This window comes from Zea mays, chromosome 5, assembly GCF_902167145.1.
Source record: "Zea mays cultivar B73 chromosome 5, Zm-B73-REFERENCE-NAM-5.0, whole genome shotgun sequence".
NCBI lineage: Eukaryota > Viridiplantae > Streptophyta > Magnoliopsida > Poales > Poaceae > Zea > Zea mays.
Genome location: NC_050100.1, coordinates 9206183 through 9227787, shown reverse-complemented (window position 1 = coordinate 9227787; position 21605 = coordinate 9206183). Strand labels below are relative to the sequence as shown.

At 55.6% G+C, this 21605-nt stretch overlaps 1 protein-coding gene across 1 annotated transcript; it reads left to right on the top strand.

Moving 5' to 3' along the window:
* The first annotated feature begins 234 nt into the window (after positions 1–234).
* Positions 235–12016, top strand: LOC100191470 (uncharacterized). Its single transcript, NM_001350754.1, has 4 exons — positions 235–749; positions 9906–10097; positions 10282–10651; positions 10869–12016. The coding sequence occupies exons 1-4, from the start codon at positions 416–418 to the stop codon at positions 11728–11730; spliced, it is 1758 nt and encodes a 585-aa protein (NP_001337683.1). The 5' UTR covers positions 235–415; the 3' UTR covers positions 11731–12016.
* Positions 12017–21605: the final 9589 nt, after the last annotated feature.

The following is a 21605-nucleotide window of genomic DNA, read 5'->3' as shown; positions in this document are numbered from 1 at the left end:
TCTTGCGCTTCTACTGCTGACGGGAGGGAAGGGAGCGAGTCTGATGATCCGTGGTAACGTAGTTCTCAACACATATTTCACCTAGGTGCTTTTACTGCGCGTCTGCGCCTCCCTCCGCTCCCTTTCTCTCTCCCCCGTCCGTGGTCCGTGTCTGCCTCCAAAAGAAAAACCAGACTGGTTTCCCGAGCGCAGGCCGCAACCGCAACCACTCCTCCCGGCCGGCACAAAACCAACCGAGCACCGCGCGCGCACAGACACACACTCACCAGCAGGCAGCAGCTAGCTAGCTCTCTAGCAACGAGCACAAAACGAGCAATGCCGCTAGTTCCGTCCCACTCCCTCGCTTCCCATCCCGCACCCCATGGAAGGGAGCAGCACTAGCTAGCGTGGGACAGGGCGGGGTGGTGTCGTGGTGATGGAAGCGGGCGGCGGCGCCTCGGAACTCGGCCTGCTCGGCGCCGGATCTGGCAGGCTGCTCAAGCACGGGCGGGGCGACGCGGCGGGGGGAGAGGACCACGGGTGGGTCGTCGTCGTCGGCGGCGGCGGCAGGGCCAAGCAGGCCAGGACCGCGTCCGTCGGCACCGGGGACGCGGCGGCCACGGCGGCCGTGCCGTTCCTGCTGGGCTCCTGCGGCGGCCCCGGCCACGGCGGGGAACGGATGCTCAGCTTCTCGTCCGCCGCCGCCGCCGCCCCGGATGATGGCGGTGCCATGCCGCCGCTGTACTACGGGACCCCGGCCTCTTGCTCAGGTGAGCACGGCGACCGACCGGTGGTTGTCGCGGTGGTGCTGGTGCAAAGCTTCCTCGTTTTCTTTTTCAGTTGCTTGCTGATTGGATTTTGGTGATTGAAAAGCTTGTTATCTATCCACTTCTTTTCGAGTGTCATCGCTTTTCGATCCGAATCACCTTGCTACCTCTCTCTGCGCTTGGACTGGTAGTAGCTACAGACTTCCCTAGTTTTTACTTGTTTAGGGCTACCTTTCTCCGTTGCTTTGCTCATACCAGAAATGGAGCTGATTTGTGCCCTCTTCCGTTTCTTCTTGTACTCCCGTCCCGTCTTCTAGCTTCAGTAATTCATAGTGTAAAAGTTCTCCCACCTCCGGAAAAAGAAAAGAAAGGATTTGAAATGCTATTTTGAAAAGGCTTTATTGAATTGAATCACTCGTGATATGAATCGCCATAAGTTTGCACTTCCTTTTGCTGACATCCCACCAACGCTTTTCTTGTCCTCGACGGCGCGATCGTGTGTGCATTCCTTTCTGTGATGCCGTCTGCTAGTAATGCTAGTAGTGCTTATGCTAGAGGGAAAACGGAAAGGAGTGGCGTGATCCCCCTCCACCTCTTTCTTCACTCGTGTAAGCGATAGAATCGCTCCTGTAACTGCTTCCTCTGTCTCTGAGTTGCATGTTCCCTTACTCTCTGTTTAGCTAGCAGGGTTAGTTAGCATGCAGGTTCTCCGGCTGACTCTTTCAGCTCTTGTACGTGTATATAAACGACGCTAACTGATCAATAGAGATTTGAGTCGTTTCACTGCAATTTCACTCTCCACTTACATGGTATCAGAGGCTCTCCGATCCTTATTTCCGCTGCCCTTCTTGCCGCCGCCGCCATGAGCTCTTCCTCCTCTGACTCCGATTCTGATGTGAGCGCTAATCTCCCCAACACGCTTCGCATCAACTCCACTCCTGCCTCTCCTGCTGTCGTTCATGGCATCAACATCCAATCCTGTGTCCCCATTGTTCTTGATCTTAACGACTCCAATTACACTGCCTGGACCCGTGCGTTCGCCGCCGTGTTCGGTCAGTATGGTCTTGGCAACCACATCGATGGCTCTCCACCTCAAGGCGATTCCGATTGGGTGCAAAATGACTGTGCCATTGTGTCCTGGCTCTACAACCGCATTGCTCCGGATCTCCTTGCCGCCGTGTCCACGGACGCAGACACAGCGCGCTCCCTGTGGCGTGGCGTTCGTGATCTTTTTCGTGCCAACAGAAACTCGCGCGCCGTCTACCTCAACGCTGAGTTTCGCAGCTTCTACCAAGGTGATCTTTCCATCCTCGCTTATTGCACTCGCATGAAAAACATGGCTGATCGTCTCGGCGACCTTGGCTCTCCGATCACCGACGCCGATCTCGTCCAAAATATCATTCGTGGCCTAAATAGCAAATTCTACAACTACATCCCGCACCTCACCAGTCGCAAACGCCTTCCTCCCTTCCACAAAGCCCGCTCTATGCTGCAACTCGAAGAACAGCGCCTTGCCGAATCTGAAAAAATGCAGGCCGCCTCGGCTCTCATCGCTCAGGTGAAACTTGGTGCACACTCTTCTGCTTCTGTACCTAGCAATGCAGGTGGCTCTTCATCATCTGGCAACGCAAGCCGTAAACCAAAGAAGAAGAAGAAGCCTCCTACATCCACGACATCCACTCCCTCGATGCCGGCCCCAGGGTTCTCGCCCAATGTTAACCCTTGGACCGGTGTCGTCCAGGCGTGGCAGCTCCCGCAGGCGTCGCGTTCCGGCGCCGGTCTTCTCGGTGCACGTCCCCAGAGCACGCCTCCTCAGGCCCATGTTGCTGCTGCATCTACGTCGCCCCCACCCACAGATCAGCTGCACCCTCAGCTCCTGGCTGCGCTCACCAACCTGTCACTGGCGAACTCTGGTGGTGACTGGTTTCTTGACACTGGGGCATCATCACACATGGCCTCCGGCTCTGGTATGGTTTCATCTCCCACCCCCATTTCCTCGAACACACGCATCATTGTTGGTGATGGTTCATCCTTACCCATTACTCACTCTGGCTCCACCACTCTCCCGACATCTTCCTCTTCTCTTGCACTTAACAATGTTCTTATTTCTCCCTTTCTCATCAAGAATCTCATTTCTGTTCGAGCTCTTACACGTGATAATCCCATCACCATTGAATTTGACAAGTTTGGGTTTTCTGTTAAGGATCTTCACACGAAGAAGGTGGTTCTCCGCTGTGATAGCAACGAGGATCTTTACCGTCTTCATGGGTCGTGTGCTCCTCACTGTCTCACTGCCACGACGGCTGATCTCTGGCATCAGCGGCTCGGTCATCCTGGCAGGGAATCGTTTTATCGTCTCCTTCGTAGCTCCACTTTCATTTGTAATAAAACTCTTTCTCACACTTGTCATGCTTGTCGTGTTGGGAAACACGTTCGTCTGCCCTTCTCTCCCTCCATTCCCAAAACCTCTGCACCGTTCCAGCTAGTTCACTGCGACGTATGGACGTCACCAGTATGCAGTTTTAGTGGTTTTCAATACTACCTCGCATTACTTGATGACTATACACATTTTGTCTGGACGTTTCCCCTTCGCCACAAGTCTGACGTCGCGCAAACAATCACTCATTTTCACGCTCTCGTTCGCACCCAGTTCAATCGCCCTATCCTCGCATTCCAAACTGACAATGGACGAGAGTTTGACAACAATGCTCTTCGCGCGTTCTACTCCTCCCACGACATTATTCTCCGTCTCTCCTGCCCTTATACGTCACAACAAAATGGGAAAGCTGAGCGTATTCTTCGCTCCCTAAACGACGGTCTTCGTGTTCTCCTCATTCACGCTGGCATGCCACCCACGTTCTGGGCCGAGGCGCTGCGCACGTCTACTGATCTCCTAAATTGTCGTCCGTGCAAACCCAAGTCATTAGACACACCATATTCTCTTCTATTTCTCCGTGCTCCTGATTATTCATATCTTCGTGTTTTCGGCTGCTTATGTTATCCGAACACAACTTCCACCACTGCTCACAAACTTGCACCGAGATCAACCGCCTGCATTCACCTTGGCATGTCCTCGGAGCATCGTGGTTACAGGTGTTACGATCTTGCTACGAGACGCATCATCATCTCTAGGCACGTCTATTTTGACGAAGCCATTTTTCCGCTACGTTCGCATCCGTCTGCCACGTCCACCTCTTCCTATATCCCATGGTCCCCGGATCTTGCAACTGATGATCCGGTTTCCTTGGATCTCCCTACACGGTCCACTGCTTCGACTGTCAACACGTCCACACGTTCACCATCGTCTACACCGCAGATTCAGCCCACTGATCCTTCCACCTCTCAATATCAACACACTTCATCTCCTAACCCAACGACCTCTACTCCAACAACCACCTCTCATGTTCCTCCTCTAGTTCAGCGTGTTGTCGCCCCTCACCACATGATCACTCGATCACGCTCTGGAATACAAAAGCCCAATCCACGATATGCTGGTGTTGGCACTGCTGAAACCATCTCACCTCTTCCCAAATCTGTGCACGCCGCTCTCAAAGATCCCAATTGGCGAGCTGCCATGGAGGCAGAGTTCCAAGCTCTTCTCTCCAATAACACATGGTCCTTAGTTCCTAAACCGCCTGGTCGCAACATTGTCAGTGGGAAGTGGTTTTTTCGCCACAAACTCAAAGAGGATGGCACCCTCGATCGCTATAAAGCACGCTGGGTAGTGCGTGGCTTCACACAACGACCAGGTGTCGACTACGGTGAGACGTATAGCCCGGTCGTCAAATCAGCGACTATACGTACCATTCTTACTATTGCAAGCTCCCGTGACTGGCCTGTTCACCAGCTTGACGTGAACAATGCATTCCTGCACGACATTCTTGATGAGCACATCTATGCACGCCAACCGGCCGGTTTCATTGATTCCACGCATGCTGATCATGTTTGCAAGTTGAACAAAAGCCTTTATGTCCTCAAACAGGCCCCTCGGGCGTGGTATATCCGATTTGCAAGTTTTCTTGGTGCCCTTGGTTTCACTCCAACAAAGTCCGATCATTCTCTCTTTGTCCTTCGTCGTGGTTCCGAGTCTGTGTACCTGTTGTTGTACGTTGATGATATAGTGGTCACTGCTTCCTCAGTGTCCCTTCTGAAACATGTCATCTCCAAGATTCATGCTCAGTTCACACTCAAGGATATGGGTGCCTTACACTATTTCCTGGGCATCCAAGTTAGCAGATCACCTTCTGGCTTCTTCTTGCACCAGCATCAATATGCTTGCGATCTCCTTGATCGGTCTGGCATGAAGGATTGTACACCATGCAAAACACCAGTTGACACTGCAGGGAAACTCTCTAGTACCTCTGGCATCGCTCTGACTGCTGAAGAAGCTTCGTCATATCGCAGCATCGTTGGTGCTTTGCAGTACTTGACCATGACGCGTCCAGATCTTCAGTATGCGGTTCAGCAGGCTTGTTTGCATATGCAGAACCCCAGCACCACTCACCAAGCTCTGGTAAAACGCATCCTTCGGTATGTCCGTGGTACCTGCACTCTTGGTCTGCATCTTCGCTGCTCATCGAAGCTCGATGTCGTAGCCTATTCCGATGCCGATTGGGCCGGCTGTCCGGACACTCGACGTTCAACCTCTGGTTATTGTGTTTACTTAGGAGATGCTATGGTGTCTTGGTCCTCCAAGCGACAGTCGACAGTGTCACGATCTAGCGCTGAAGCTGAATATAGGGGGGTGGCTAATGCCGTTGCAGAATCAACATGGCTCTGTCAGTTACTCGGTGAACTTGGCTGCAAGCAAGAGAAGGCCATGGTGGTATTTTGTGATAATGTCTCCGCATGCTATATGAGTTCCAATCCTATCCATCATCGACGAACTAAACACATTGAGCTAGATGTTCATTTTGTGAGAGAAAAGGTTGCCTTGGGTAAGTGTCGTGTTCTTCATGTGCCAACCGATCAACAGTTTGCCGATGTCATGACGGAGGGCTTGCCTACTAGCACCTTTGAAGCTTTCAGAAACAGTCTGTGCGTCTCTCATCCAGAGACCGCTCACACTGCGGGGGGCTGTAAGCGATAGAATCGCTCCTGTAACTGCTTCCTCTGTCTCTGAGTTGCATGTTCCCTTACTCTCCGTTTAGCTAGCAGGGTTAGTTAGCATGCAGGTTCTCCGGCTGACTCTTTCAGCTCTTGTACGTGTATATAAACGACGCTAACTGATCAATAGAGATTTGAGTCGTTTCACTGCAATTTCACTCTCCACTTACAACTCGGAAACTTAAAAAATGAGAAACAGCTAAAGGAGCAAGAATGCATACAAGAAAGTTTCAATGGAGCCCACGATTCAAGCTTGCTGCATATATCAGGTTTATGATAGTACTTGCAGTAGCCAGGTGTTGGGCACCAAAATGAGCGGACGGTTCGGCCCTTGGGCCCGGACGGTCCGCGTGTCCCGAGATTAGATTAACTCGGATATTTATCCTTATCTCCTGCGTGGTTATCCATCTAATCACGTGGGAGTTTGTTGGCTATCTCTTAGGAAAAGGTCCAGACCTCCTCCCCTATAAATATAAAGGGGTACGGCCGATTGAGAACCCCCGAACACATTCCAATCGAACCAATTACCTTATTTACTTTTCCTGCCCTAGGAGTAGATGTAGCATAGTTCTAGTTGTAGTCTTCCGCATATCCACCTTCACCCCTATTCGACTCTACGTCGTCTAGATCCGTCTTGGGTGGCCTGCCGATCCCAAGACGACCCTAGGATCTCACCCCTCCCAAGGGGCAAGATCTAGTTGTCCATCCAAGACCTCTTCCTCGAATTGATCTCTTAATTCCTAGACGACTCCACGTCATCTGGGGACGCCCCGGGTGACCTGTCGACCCGGAGCACCTTAAGATCTTTTCCCCCCAGGGGACGAGATCTAGATTCCAGCAAGGAGGAGGAAGACGACCCTGTCGCCAGGTCGCGGACCGTCCGGCCCTAGGGCGCGGACCGTCCGGCCGTCAGGCAGGAAACCCTAGCCTCGTGCCAGGTCGCGGACCGTCCGGCCCTGCGCCGCGGACCGTCCGCGCCTGACCAGAGAGCACCGCCGCCAGTTCTTTTGAGTGATTGGCGCCCCAAAAAGGTGCTAACATACTTTTTGGCGACTCCGCTGGGGACGAAGTTGCAGATCTACAAAATCAGGCTTACATGGCCGATTCTAAAGATCTCAACGGTGCTTCTCCAAACAGCAACAAAAGGCTGACTAATTTATCGGCCGCTGAGCATAAAAGATTAGAAGATGACATGAAGAAAATAGACGAGGAGGCCCATCGACAAAAGGATCAGGTGCTCAAGGTGGCGGATAAGTGGTACCTCTCGCACTTCAGGGTAGACTGCCACCAGAAGACCGTCCAAGAAAGGGAGATAAACGCCGAGTATATGTTAGCCGTGCTGCAACAGCTCCCCACGATAGGTGATGCCAGGTCAGCCGATGATATTCCATCTATTAAAATTTCTTTTGATAATCAGATTAAAAGTATTACGGAGGATATAGAGAGGATGGCACATGCATTAGGAAAAACTCACATGCCTGATTTTTTATCACATAAATTAGGCGCTGAAACAATTGCGCCAAACACATCGGCAACAAATGGGTTTTCCCAGCCATATTCTGGTGTGCCGATGGACTCATATCCAGAACGACCGTCACCACCATCTTCGCTAAATGGTGAGTCAACCCTGAGCACGGTCGGACCGTCCGCACACAATCGCGGACCGTCCGACCCTCCGTCAGACCGTCCGGCACCCTACGCCGGACAGTCCGGAGTTACACAGAGCCCACCGCAAGGGTCACAGGTGTTGCCTGACGTGACCGGACAGTCCGAGGATAGTACCGGACCGTCCGATCCACCCGCAGACCGTCCGACTGTGCAGGTCGGATCGTCCGGAGCACCAGAAGTCACCTGTGATCCGTCTAGTGTGGAAGGCCGGCGTACATATAACCGGCCACACAACCCCCAAGAACCAAAAAAGTCACATGTCCCTGAGCTTGTTTGGCCCACTAAGGCCAAACCTTCTGTTCGCTCTCACCCGCACTCGACACAAAAGGAAAAGGTTAAGTTCACATTTCATATTACTAAGTGTGATAAAATATTTGATGAGTTGCTTAAACATGGTAATATTAAACTATCACATATAATTCCTCCAGTTGAAGAATTAAAAGGGCGTATATATTGTAAATGGCATGGCTCCTTTCTTCATAACACCAATGATTGTGCTGTCTTTCGTCGGCAAATACAATCGGCTATAAACGAAGGCCGGTTGAGGTTTCAAAAGGAGGTGAGGATTGACAGGCCACCTGTCCCTGCCACCATATTAGAGCCGACAAGCAAAAAAGTCATAGTTCGGCCCTGTGCGGCCGATAAAAGCAAAGATAAAAATATCGTCATTGGTGATCCCCGTACACCAAATATGTCACACATAATGGTTACTCGGAAGACTCCGGACAAAAGAAAGACCGGAGGCACCGGGGGGCAAGCACGATCGGACACCCGATCACGGTCACCTGTCCTGCGTACGCCTGACGATCCGGGTACTAAGGCTGAACAGTCCGAGACAGTAGCGGACGGTCCGGCTATAATGGTCGGACAGTCCGCAAACAGTCAGAAGCAGCAACCTCAGACCACCGGACCACAAGGTTCCAAAACAAGTGTTAGGAAACAAAATACTATTAAGACGTCTGGACGACTCAGTAGAGTCGACCCTACTTTTGGTCAATTGCTTGCCAAATATACGAAGAAGGCCGTTCCACACAACCGGCCAATAAAGCAGACGAAGTCAAAAGGGCGGTCTGTGCGAAAGCAAAAGACGACTAAACGGACCCAAAAGGTAGCACAACCAAGATCGCCTTGTCATCCTCCTCCAGGGATAGCATGGTGCGTCCCGTTCTATCCATCGCCGATGTGTTGTCCTGCTCATGTGTGGGGTGGTACGGCGACGAATTCGTATTTCTGGCCCAATCCGTTTGCTTATTTGGGCTGGGGGGCACCACAAGTTTTTGCCTATTGACAGGTTGATCAGGTAGACATGGCCGAAGAGGATGCGATCCGAAACGGCCTCTGTGCATTAAAGTTTCATCAATTATTTATATTATCTGATCGCAAGAGCCGATGACTTGCATCGAGCTGAGTCCTTACATCGGGAACAAAAGCTCATGAGGTCAATTATTTCCGAAGTTTTCACTGATGCTTTTGGTTCGCCAAGCTCCACCAAAAGGCAGGGGGGCATATGTTGGGCACCAAAATGAGCGGACGGTTCGGCCCTTGGGCCCGGACGGTCCGCGTGTCCCGAGATTAGATTAACTCGGATATTTATCCTTATCTCCTGCGTGGTTATCCATCTAATCACGTGGGAGTTTGTTGGCTATCTCTTAGGAAAAGGTCCAGACCTCCTCCCCTATAAATATAAAGGGGTACGGCCGATTGAGAACCCCCGAACACATTCCAATCGAACCAATTACCTTATTTACTTTTCCTGCCCTAGGAGTAGATGTAGCATAGTTCTAGTTGTAGTCTTCCGCATATCCACCTTCACCCCTATTCGACTCTACGTCGTCTAGATCCGTCTTGGGTGGCCTGCCGATCCCAAGACGACCCTAAGATCTCACCCCTCCCGAGGGGCAAGATCTAGTTGTCCATCCAAGACCTCTTCCTCGAATTGATCTCTTAATTCCTAGACGACTCCACGTCATCTGGGGACGCCCCGGGTGACCTGTCAACCCGGAGCACCTTAAGATCTTTCCCCCCCAGGGGACGAGATCTAGATTCCAGCAAGGAGGAGGAAGACGACCCTGTCGCCAGGTCGCGGACCGTCCGGCCCTAGGGCGCGGACCGTCCGGCCGTCAGGCAGGAAACCCTAGCCTCGTGCCAGGTCGCGGACCGTCCGGCCCTGCGTCGCGGACCGTCCGCGCCTGACCAGAGAGCACCGCCGCCGGTTCTTTTGAGTGATTGGCGCCCCAAAAAGGTGCCAACACCAGGACTTTGTTCCAGGTTTCTTTGTCTCTAATCTCTATGAAGCAGTACATGTTTTTGGCTGTGCCTTGTTGGCTTTCACTGCTCTGCTGCTCATCTCCTCCTAACTACGCCTGCCTGTTTCCTCCCCCGCAGGATTGATGAGCTCGGCGAGGGTGAGAGGCCCCTTCACGCCGCCGCAGTGGATCGAGCTGGAGCACCAGGCCCTGATCTACAAGTACCTGTCCGCGAACAGCCCCGTACCTCACAGCCTCCTCGTCCCCATCAGGAGGAGCGGGAGCCTCGCATCGTCTCCCTACCCGCCTCCCTACTTCGGCACGAGCACATGTAAGCGAAGAAAGAGAGGAGGACGCAAAAAGCAAAGGCGACCGAGAGTGCTGAGTGCTATTGCCTGGGCGCTAGCTTCAGTAGTTCAGTTCCATCATGCACATCGACATGATAAAAAAGCCGCGTCGGTTCTTTCCTTTTCGGAATCTTGATTGGCGCTGCTGCTTGTTGCCTGTTGGCACAGTCGGGTGGGGCTCCTTCCAGCTGGGCTACTCCGGCAATGCGGATCTGGAGCCTGGGCGGTGCCGCCGGACGGACGGCAAGAAGTGGCGGTGCTCCAGGGACGCGGTCGCCGACCAGAAGTACTGCGAGCGACACATGAACCGGGGACGCCATCGTTCAAGAAAGCATGTGGAAGACCAGCCTGGCCATGCCGCGAAAGCCATGTCCGCGGTGGCCGTGGCGGCTGCTGCTGCTGCTGCTACCCAGCATGCTGCTGCTCTGGCCGGCGCCGGAGCTACTGCTGCTGCTGGCCTCGCTGTCAATCGGCACCGGCAGCCGGGGAAGAGCTATGCCACGGGTGCGACTGATCCATGCTCTCTGCAATATAGCAGGTATTCTCTTCTGTAGTGGGATACTGCACTTTTGGATATGATATTAGTACGATACTTGTCGGCACTGTAGTTTTCACAGTAGATACTTCCATCTCAAAGTCTTCGGTCAAGTGTTTCCATGGATTTGCAAACATGAACATGTTCAAAAAACGCTCAAGGTTCCCGTCGTTCTTCGATACACATGCCACCTAATCCCACTGTCGAACGATTCGTGCAGGGAACTGGCGAACAAACTGTCGAACGAGAGCGAAAACATGCAGGACTCTGACAATGTCTCGATGCTGACTTCCATGAACACAGGAAACACTGCAGGCAGCGTGTTTCCGTTCTCGAAACAGAACACTGCTCTTTTCGAAGTGAGCAGCTCAAGGCCAGAGTTTGGCCTTGTTCCATCGGATTCACTGACGAGTTCACCTCATAGTTCCTTGAAGAGTGTCAAAAATCTGCTCAGCTCACGGAGTCTGAGTGAGCACCAGAGCTCCGCCTCCCTGCAACACTTTGTGGACTGGCCCAGGACGCCACCTGCCCAGGGAGGTCTTTCATGGCCCGAGGCAGAGGACATGCCCAGAGCTCAGAGGTCCCAGCTCTCAGTATCCGCTCCAATGGCATCCTCCGAGCTATCATCGGCCTCCACATCTCCCATCCACGACCACGAGAAGCTGATTCTGTCACCTCTCAAGCTGGGCCGCGAGTATACCCCATCTGGCGTCGTCAGCGCTGCAGCGAACAGATACGAGGTTAGCCAGCTAGAAGCGACCTGGGCGACGATGTTCCGCGACTCTTCGACGGGCGGCCCGTTGGGGGAGGTTCTGGCCAAGAACAACAGCAACGCGGAAGCAAGAGGTTGCCCGTCGGCGGCGCCACCTCTAACCGACTACTACTGCTGGGATTCAGGCCACGGCATGCAGTCGTCCCCCGTGGGAGTTCTGCAGAGGACGACCGCCTTCGGATCGGTCTCCAGCAGCACGGGCAGCAGCCCTAGGGTCGAGAACCACGGCGCCTGCTGCGATGGTACCAGCAACCTGATGGATGATCTCGGTTCAGTTGTAGTGAGACATCCCAGCATCCGCCTCTTGTGAGCCCGCTGGGTTCTGGCCATGGAAAAAGCGTGAGGGGGAGCATTTACCACGTAGTTTGTCATTTGAGACTGATCTCCTGTTTCTGTCACCTGAGTTCTTCTTTTGTTGCCCTTATACCTGGCTTTGTAACTCTCACCTTCGTTGGATCGTGATAGGCGCCGTGATGTGTGGTGTGGCTGGGTTTTTGGTGCGCCGTTGATGCGTAGTACCATCATATAAACTAGTGGACTGGCGCGCTCCATCGCGCGCGTTTGAATTTAGCAATACAAAGTTTTGAAATAACGATTAGTATTAAATACAAAGTTTTGAAATAACGATTAGTATTAGTAGAGAGCATACGACATAACATTTAAACTGCAATTATTTTAAGTTATTAACTTGATTTAGAGGTAATTGGATCACCAGCAATGCACACACTTCTTTTCCCTATAGTCAATGCATAAAATACATGCAAGCTATAAGAACCAGGCACTGCATATAAGGATCAGAAGACAATGTTTGATGGCAGTACCTAAATCTATGAGCACCTAAATCTATGAGCAGCAATGTCTAAGTGCTCCTTTACTATATCGACCTTCAATGTATAGCTCAGATCAAGATCAATATAGTTTTCTTTCGTCACATCAGAAAAGGTGAGGCCCATGAATGAACATGAAAAAACACCTATCACCAACCTACATCGTTATCAATGCAAAATTTATGCCATCTGTATTTAAGCATGGTTATCATATCATTCTTAGGATTCCTGGACCTCTTCTTGAGACCCCAATGACTTAGCTCAACATTCCAATTTCCATGATTGTTTGTTCTGTTGGAGCAGTACTTGATGAAACTTGGCAAAAACCATGTGCAGTTGCAAACTCAATTGGATCATTTTAAAGAAATTACCATTTAGCATGTGTTAATTGTAGCTTTGAACAAAAAATTCAGAACATGTTAATCTAGAGTGGGGTGTAAGTAACCAACCAAACATTGTTGAGATCTTGCGTGAAGATTACATCGATGTAATGTAACAGACAACTGTGATTTGTCATAACCATGGACCTGACTATGGTGAAATCTTTTTCACTCGAGTACCTGCTAAACACAGACCATAATGTCAGCGAACACAAAAGACAATAGCTTGAATTTTCAACGATTTAATAACAAAACTCTAGTCATGAATCAAGGATATACTTAATCAAACAAGAGTTGTTGTACTGCTTCCCTTTTATAGTTGTAGTTAGATTTATGCCACCAGCATGAATCTCCATAGAAAAATGCCTTTTTCTTCTTTTATGCCTACTAAACATACACGATGACAACATAAAGAATTCAAGGTTGTAGTGGCTTCTCTTTTCTTGGAACAGGACATAAATTGTAATCGCCAATTGAGAAAATATATCTCTAACCTTACGGTGGGTTGTATATCTCGAATGATAGAAAAGGGTGGATGAGGGGAACTTCACATTAAATCAAGAGGCAAAACCATAATCATGAATCAAGGGAATAATTAGGCATACCAGACTGATTGTGTTGTTTGTCTTTTTCTTGTCTTACTCGGTCCTACAAACATTTTTTGTTGACTTAGTCATTCCCATATGCATCACCAAAAGGATTAGAAAGGAAAACATATAGAAGAAACTTGGATGTTAGCTAAACTTTCTACAACATTGTCGGGGACCATAATTAGGGGTACCCTCAAGGCTCCTAATTCTCAGCTGGTAACCCCCATCAGCATAAAGCTGCAAAGGCCTGATGGGTGCGATTAAGTCAGGGATTAGTCCATTCGAGGGACTCGATCACGCCTCGCCTGAGCCTAGCCTCGGACAAGGGCAGCCGACCCCGGAGGATCTCCGCCTCGCCCGAGGCCCCCCTCCAGCGGCGAACATATTTCCGGCTCGCCTGAGGCCCTGTCTTCGCCAAGAAGCAACCCTGACCAAATCGCCGCACCGACTGACCAAATCACAGGAGCATTTAATGCAAAGGTGGCCTGACACCTTTATCCTGACGCGCGCCCCTCAGCCGACAGAGCCGAAGTGACCGCCGTCACTTCGCCGCTCCACTGACCGGTCTGACAGAAAGACAGCGCCGCCTGCGCCACTCCGAATGCGGTGCCACTTGAAAGAGTGAGGCTGACAGGCAGTCAGGCCCGGCCGCACGCACCATAGGAAGCTCCGCTCCGCCCGACCCAGGGCTCGGACTCGGGCTAAGCCCCGGAAGACGGCGAACTCCGCTCCGCCCGACCCAGGGCTCGGACTCGGGCTAAGCCCCGGAAGACGGCGAACTCCGCTCCGCCCGACCCAGGGCTCGGACTTGGGCTAAGCCCCGGAAGACGGCGAACTCCGCTCCGCCCGACCCAGGGCTCGGACTCGGGCTAAGCCCCGAAAGACGGCGAACTCCGCTCCGCCCGACCCAGGGCTCGGACTTGGGCTCAGCCCCAGAAGACGACAAACTCCGCTTCGCACGACCCCAGGACTCAAATTCCGCCCTGGCCTCAGCCAACGGCCTTCGCCTCGCCCGACCTAGGGGCTCGGACTCGGCCTCGGCCACGGAAGACGGACTCGACCTCGACCTCGGAGGAGCCTCCACATCGCCCAACCTAGGGCGCGGACCGGCCACGTCAACAGGAGGCGCCATCATTACCCTACTCCAAGCTGATTCAGGCTACGGGGAACAAGACCGGCGTCCCATCTGGCTCGCTCCGCCAGATAGGCGATGATGGCGCCCCGCACGCTCCCTGACGATGGCGGCTCTCGGCCCCGTTACGGAAGCAAGAGGACGTCAGCAAGGACTCGACGGCCCCGACAGCTGTCCCTCCGCCAGGCTCCAGCGCTCCTCCGACGGCCACGACATCACACAAACCGGGCGCCAAAATCTCTCCGGCCGCCACGATGGCGTGTACTTAGGGCGCTAGCTCTCCTCCGCTAGACATGTAGCACTCTGCTACACCCCCCATTGTACACCTGGATCCTCTCCTTACGCCTATAAAAGGAAGGACCAGGGCCCTCTTAGAGAGGGTTGGCCGCGCGGGGACGAGGACGAGACAGGCGCTCGCGTGAGGCCGCTCGCTCCCTCCCCCGTGTGGACGCTTGTAACCCCCTACTGCAAGCGCACCCGACCTGGGCGCGGGACGAACACGAAGGCCGTGGGATTTCCACCTCTCTCACGCACGTCTCCGGCCATCTCACTTCCCCCCTTCGCGCTCGGCCTCGCGCCGACCCATCTGGGCTGGGGCACGCGGCGACACTTCACTCGTCGGCTTAGGGACCCCCAGGTCTCGAAACGCCGACAGTTGGCGCGCCAGGTAGGGGCCTGCTGCGTGTTGACGAACAGCTTCCCGTCAAGCTCCAGATGGGTAGTCTCCAGCAACCTCTCCGGCCCGGGACGGTGCTCCGTTTCGGGAGCCTTGAGTTCATGTCCCTCGACGGCAGCTACGACATGATACTCTTCCCACCGCAGGGCGACAGCGACAATGGCGGCCGACAGTCCGCCCGCCGGCGGTGGGATCGACGACGTCTTCCTCGCGTGGTGGAAGAACAACCTTCGAGCTCGCCCCATCCTCTTCCCCGCCGACGGAGGAGGAGGCGGGGCAACCAAGGCCAAGCAGGAGGCGGCGCCTCGTCGGCCGTCGAGCGAGTCGACAACGCCAGCACTCCAGCGGGGGGGGGGCGCCGGGCATCGACCTCGCGCTTGAAACGAAGACGAGCGCTGTCTCCCCGCGACACGCCAATCCCGAGCAAACGGACGACGCCAGCACGCTCGCGAAAGGCTTGCTGGGTGTCACCCTCGTACCTGAGACGACGGTGCAGTCAGTCCCCGACGTGACTTCATCACCGCCCGTCGACCAAGAGGTACCGACCGATTCCCATCCCACGCCTTTCGGATTCAGCCTCGACCAGCCTAGCGGCTCCGCTTTGGCGGACGCTCTCGCAGGGGCGAATCCGAACCCTCTGGGGTTTCGTATGCGGTCACCTTGGGACCGGCTGACGGACGTCTTGACCTACGGGCCCTCTGGTTCCGAGGAAGACGACAAGCCCAGCTTCTGTTGGGATTTCTTCGGACTTGGCAACCCCCGTGCCATGCGGGACTTCATGACCGCATGCGACTACTGCCTTTCCGACTGTTCCGACGGTAGCCGTAGCCTCGGCGACGAGGACTGCGGCCCGAGCCGCGAATGTTTCCACGTCGATCTAGGGGGTCCCTCCGAAGGCAACCATCTCGGCATGCCGGAGGACGGTGATCTCCCTAGGCTGGTGCCTCGCGTTGACATCCCACGGGAACTAGCTGTGGTCCCCGTTCCGATGGGAGGTCACGACCCACAGCTTGAGCAAATCCGCGGGGTGCAGCTCAGGCTCGACGAGGGAGCATGAGCGCTTGAGCCAATCCGCCGGGACGTCGGACAGGCATGGGCGGGCCAACCTCTGGCCGGATAAATGCGACATCTACCCCAGGGCTTCTAGCACCGCATCGCCGACGATGTCAGGGTCAGGCCGCCACCCGCATCCAGTGGGGTCGGCCAGAACCTGGCTGCAGCAGCAATGCTCCTCCGCGCGATGCCGGAGCCATCAACCACCGAGGGGCGGCGAATCCAGGGAGAGCTCAAGGATCTCCTGGAAGGCGCCGCGGTCCGGCGGGCCGAGAGCTCCGCCTCCTGAAGGCAGGGGTACCCCTCGGAACATCATGCCGCGACTTCCCGATTCATGCGGGAAGCCTTGGTCTACACCGGGCGCACGCGCAACACAGCGCCTGCGGCCCTGGGTCGCCTCGGCAACGAGCACCATCACCGCGACCGTCGGGCCCACCTCGATGAGAGGGTGCACCGAGGCTACCACCCCAGGCGTGGGGGACGCTACGACAGCGGGGAGGATTGGAGTCCCTCGCCCGAACCACCCGGTCCGCAGGCCTTCAGCCGGGCCATACGACGGGCGCCGTTCTCGACCCGGTTCTGACCCCCGACTACTATCACAAAGTACTCAGGGGAGACGAGGCCGGAAGTGTGGCTCGCGGGCTACCGTCTGGCCTGCCAACTGGGTGGAACGGACGATGACAACCTCATCATCCGCAACCTCCCCCTGTTCCTCTCCGACACCGCTCGCGCCTGGTTGGAGCACCTACCTCCGGGGCAGATCTCCAACTGGGACGACCTAGTCCAAGCTTTCGCCGGCAATTTCCAGGGCACGTACGTGCGCCCCGGGAATTCCTGGGACCTCCGAAGCTGCCGACAGCAGCCGGGAGAGTCTCTCCGGGACTACATCCGGCGATTCTCGAAGCAGCGCACCGAGCTGCCCAACATCACCGACTCGGATGTCATCGGCGCGTTCCTCGCCGGCACCACCTGCCGCGACCTGGTGAGCAAGCTGGGTCGCAAGACCCCCACCAGGGCGAGTGAGCTGATGGACATCGCCACCAAGTTCGCCTCCGGCCAGGAGGCGGTCGAGGCTATCTTCTGGAAGGACAAGCAGCCCCAGGGCCGCCCATCGGAAGATACCCCCGAGGCGTCAACTCAGCGCGGCGCCAGGAAGAAGGGCAAGAAGAAGTCGCAAGCAAAACGCGACGCCGCCGACGCGGACCTTGTCGCCGCCGCCGAGTACAAGAACCCTCGGAAACCCCCCGGAGGTGCCAACCTCTTTGACAAGATGCTCAAGGAGCCGTGCCCCTACCACCAGGGGCCCGTCAAGCACACCCTTGAGGAGTGCGTCATGCTTCGGTGCCACTTCCACAGGGCTGGGCCACCCGCGGAGGGTGGCAGGGCCCGCGACGACGACAAGAAGGAAGATCACCAAGCAAGAGAGTTCCCCGAGGTCCGCGACTGCTTCATGATCTACGGCGGGCAAGCGGCGAACGCCTCGGCTCGGCACCGCAAGCAAGAGCGCCGGGAGGTCTGTTCGGTTAAGGTGGCGGCGCCAGTCTACCTAGACTGGTCCGGCAAGCCCATCACCTTCGACCAAGCCGACCACCCCGACCATGTGCCGAGCCCGGGGAAATACCCGCTCGTCGTCGACCCCGTCATCGGCGACGTCAGGCTCACCAAGGTCCTCATGGACGGAGGCAGCAGCCTCAACATCATCTACGCGAGACCCTCGGGCTTCTGCGTATCGATCCGTCCTCGGTCCGGGCGGGCGCCGCACCTTTCCATGGGATCATCCTCGGGAAGCGCATCCAGCCCCTCGGACAACTCGATCTTCCCGTCTGCTTCGGAACACCCTCCAACTTCCGAAGGGAGACCCTGACGTTCGAGGTGGTCGGGTTCCGAGGAACCTACCACGCGGTATTGGGGAGGCCATGCTACGCGAAGTTCATGGTCGTCCCCAACTACACCTACCTCAAGCTCAAGATGTCGGGCCCCAACGGGGTCATCACCGTCGGCCCCACGTACAAACACGCGTTCGAATGCGACGTGGAGTGCGTGGAGTACGCCGAGGCCCTCGCCGAGTCCGAGGCCCTCATCGCCGACCTAGAGAGCCTCTCTAAGGAGGTGCCAGACGTGAAGCGTCATGCCGGCAACTTCGAGCCAGCGGAGACGGTTAAGTCCGTCCCACTCGACCCCAGCAGCGACGCCTCCAAGCAAGTCCGGATCGGCTCCGGGCTCGATCCCAAATAGGAAGCAGTGCTCGTCGACTTTCTCCGCGCGAACGCCGACGTCTTCGCGTGGAGTCCCTTGGACATGCCCGGCATACCGAGGGATGTCGCCGAGCACTCGCTGGACATCCGAGCCGGAGCCCGACCCGTCAAGCAGCCTCTGCGCCGATTCGACGAGGAGAAGCGCAGAGCCATAGGCGAGGAGATCCACAAGCTAATGGCGGCAGGGTTCATCAAAGAGGTATTCCATCCCGAATGGCTTGCCAACCCTGTGCTTGTGAGAAAGAAAGGGGGGAAATGGCGGATGTGTGTAGACTACACTAGTCTGAACAAAGCATGTCCGAAGGTTCCCTACCCTCTGCCTCGCATCGATCAGATCGTGGATTCCACTACTGGGTGCGAAACCCTGTCTTTCCTCGATGCCTACTCAGGGTATCACCAAATCTGGATGAAAGAGTCCGACCAGCTCGTGACTTCTTTCATCACACCCTTCGGCATGTACTGCTATGTCACCATGCCGTTCGGCTTGAGGAATGCGGGCGCGACGTACCAGCGGTGCATGAACCATGTGTTCGGCGAACACATTGGCCGCACAGTCGAGGCCTACGTCGATGACATCGTAGTCAAGACGAGGAAAGCCTCCGACCTCCTTTCCGACCTAGAAGTGACATTCCGATGTCTCAAGGCGAAAGGCGTCAAGCTCAATCCCGAAAAGTGTGTCTTCGGGGTGCCCCGAGGCATGCTCTTGGGGTTCATCGTCTCCGAGCGGGGCATCGAAGCCAACCCGGAGAAGATCGCAGTCATCACCAGCATGGGGCCCATCAAGGACTTGAAAGGCGTACAGAGGGTCATGGGATGTCTCGTGGCTCTGAGCCGCTTCATCTCACGCCTCGGCGAAAGAGGTCTACCTCTGTACCGCCTCTTAAGGAAGGCCGAGTGCTTCACTTGGACCCCTGAGGCCGAGGAAGCCCTCGGGAACCTGAAGGCGCTCCTCACGAAGGCGCCTATCTTGGTGCCCCAGCTGCCGGGGAAGCCCTCTTGGTCTACGTCGCCGCGACCACTCAGGTGGTTAGCGCCGCGATTGTGGTCGAGAGGCAAGAAGAGGGGCATGCATTGCCCGTTTAGAGGCCAGTCTACTTCGTCAGCGAAGTACTGTCTGAAACCAAGATCCGCTACCCACAAGTTCAGAAGCTGCTGTACGCGGTGATCCTGACACGGCGGAAGTTGCAACACTACTTCGAGTCTCATCCGGTAACTGTGGTGTCATCCTTCCCCCTGGGGGAGATCATCCATTGCCGAGAGGCCTCGGGTAGGATTGCAAAGTGGGCGGTGGAAATCATGGGCGAAACAATCTCGTTCGCCCCTCGGAAGGCCATCAAATCCCAGGTCTTGGCGGACTTCGTGGCTGAATGGGTTGACACCCAGCTACCAACAACTCCGATCCAACCGGAGCTCTGGACCATGTTCTTCGACGGGTCGCTGATGAAGACAGGAGCCGGCGCAGTCTTACTCTTCATCTCGCCCCTCGGGAAGCACCTACGCTACGTGCTACACCTCCACTTCCCGGCGTCCAACAATGTAGCTGAGTACGAGGCTCTGGTCAGCGGATTGCGGATTGCAGTCGAGCTAGGGGTTCGACGCCTCGACGCTCGCGGTGACTCGCAGCTCGTCATCGACCAAGTCATGAAGAAGTCCCACTGCCGCGACCCGAAGATGGAGGCCTATTGCGATGAGGTTCGACGCCTGGAAGACAAGTTCTACGGGCTCGAGCTCAACCACATCTCTCGGCGCTACAACGAGACTGCGGACGAGCTGGCTAAAATAGCCTCAGGGCGAACAACGGTTCCCCCGGACGTCTTCTCCCGAGATCTGCATCAACCCTCCGTCAAGATCGACGACACGCCCGAGCCTGAGGCACCCTCGGCCCAGCCCGAGGTACCCTCGGCACAGTCCGAGGCACCCTCGGCTCGGCCCGAGGCACCCTCAGTTCGGCCCGAGGTACCCTCAGCCCCCGAGGGCGAGACGCTGCACGTCGAGGGGGAGCAACGCGGGGTCACGCCTGATCAAAACTGGCAGACCCCGTACCTGCAATATCTCCACCGAGGAGAGCTACCCCTCGACCGAGCCGAAGCTTGGCGGTTGGCGCAGTGCGCCAAGTCGTTCGTCTTGCTGGGAGAAGGGAAGGAGCTCTACCACCGCAGCCCTTCAGACATCCTCTAGCGATGCATCTCCACCACCGAAGGTCAGGAACTCCTCCGAGAAATACACTCGGGGGCTTGCGGCCACCACGCAGCACCCCGAGCCCTTGTCGGAAATGCTTTCCGACAAGGTTTCTACTGGCCAATGGTGGTGGCCGACGCCACTAGAATTGTTCGCGTCTGCGAAGGGTGTCAGTTCTACGCAAGGCAGACCCACCTGCCCGCTCAGGCTCTGCAGACGATACCCATCACCTGGCCTTTTGCTGTGTGGGGTCTGGACCTCGTCGGCCCCTTGCAGAAGGCACCCGGGGGCTACACGCACCTGTTGGTCGCCATCGACAAATTCTCCAAGTGGATCGAGGTCCGACCCCTAAACAGCATCAGGTCCGAGCAGGCGGTGGCGTTCTTCACCAACATCATCCATCGTTTCGGGGTCCCGAACTCCATCATCACCGACAATGGCACCCAGTTCACCGGCAGAAAGTTCCTGGACTTCTGCGAGGATCACCACATCCGGGTGGACTGGGCCGCCGTGGCTCATCCCATGACGAATGGGCAAGTAGAGCGTGCCAACAGCATGATTCTACAAGGACTCAAGCCTCGGATTTACAACGACCTCAACAAGTTCGGCAAGTGATGGATGAAGGAACTCCCCTCGGTGGTCTAGAGCCTGAGGACGACACCGAGCCGAGCCACGGGCTTCACGCCGTTCTTTCTAGTCTATGGGGCCGAGGCCATCTTGCCCACAGACCTCGAACACGGTTCCCCGAGGACGAGGGCCTATGCCGACCAAAGCAACCAAGCTAGTCGAGAAGACTCGCTGGACCAGCTGGAAGAGGCTCGGGACAAGGCCTTACTACACTCGGCGCGCTACCAGCAGTCCATGCGACGCTACCACGCCCGAGGGGTCCAGTCCCGAGACCTCCAGGTGGGCGACCTGGTGCTTCGGCTGCGACAAGACGCCCGAGGTCGACACAAGCTCACGCCCCCCTTGGAGGGGCCGTTCGTCATCGCCAAAGTTCTGAAGCCCGGAACGTACAAGCTGGCCAACAGTCAAGGCGAGGTCTACAGCAACGCTTGGAACATCCAACAGCTACGTCGCTTCTACCCTTAAGA

Bases quoted from the DNA above. Each gene is read 5' to 3' on its own strand.
- LOC100191470 (NM_001350754.1), top strand. From the start codon at position 416: ATGGAAGCGGGCGGCGGCGCCTCGGAACTCGGCCTGCTCGGCGCCGGA. The intron at 750-9,905 runs GTGAGCACGGCG...CCTCCCCCGCAG, and splicing joins GACCCCGGCCTCTTGCTCAG to GATTGATGAGCTCGGCGAGG. The intron at 10,098-10,281 runs GTAAGCGAAGAA...CTGTTGGCACAG, and splicing joins CTACTTCGGCACGAGCACAT to TCGGGTGGGGCTCCTTCCAG.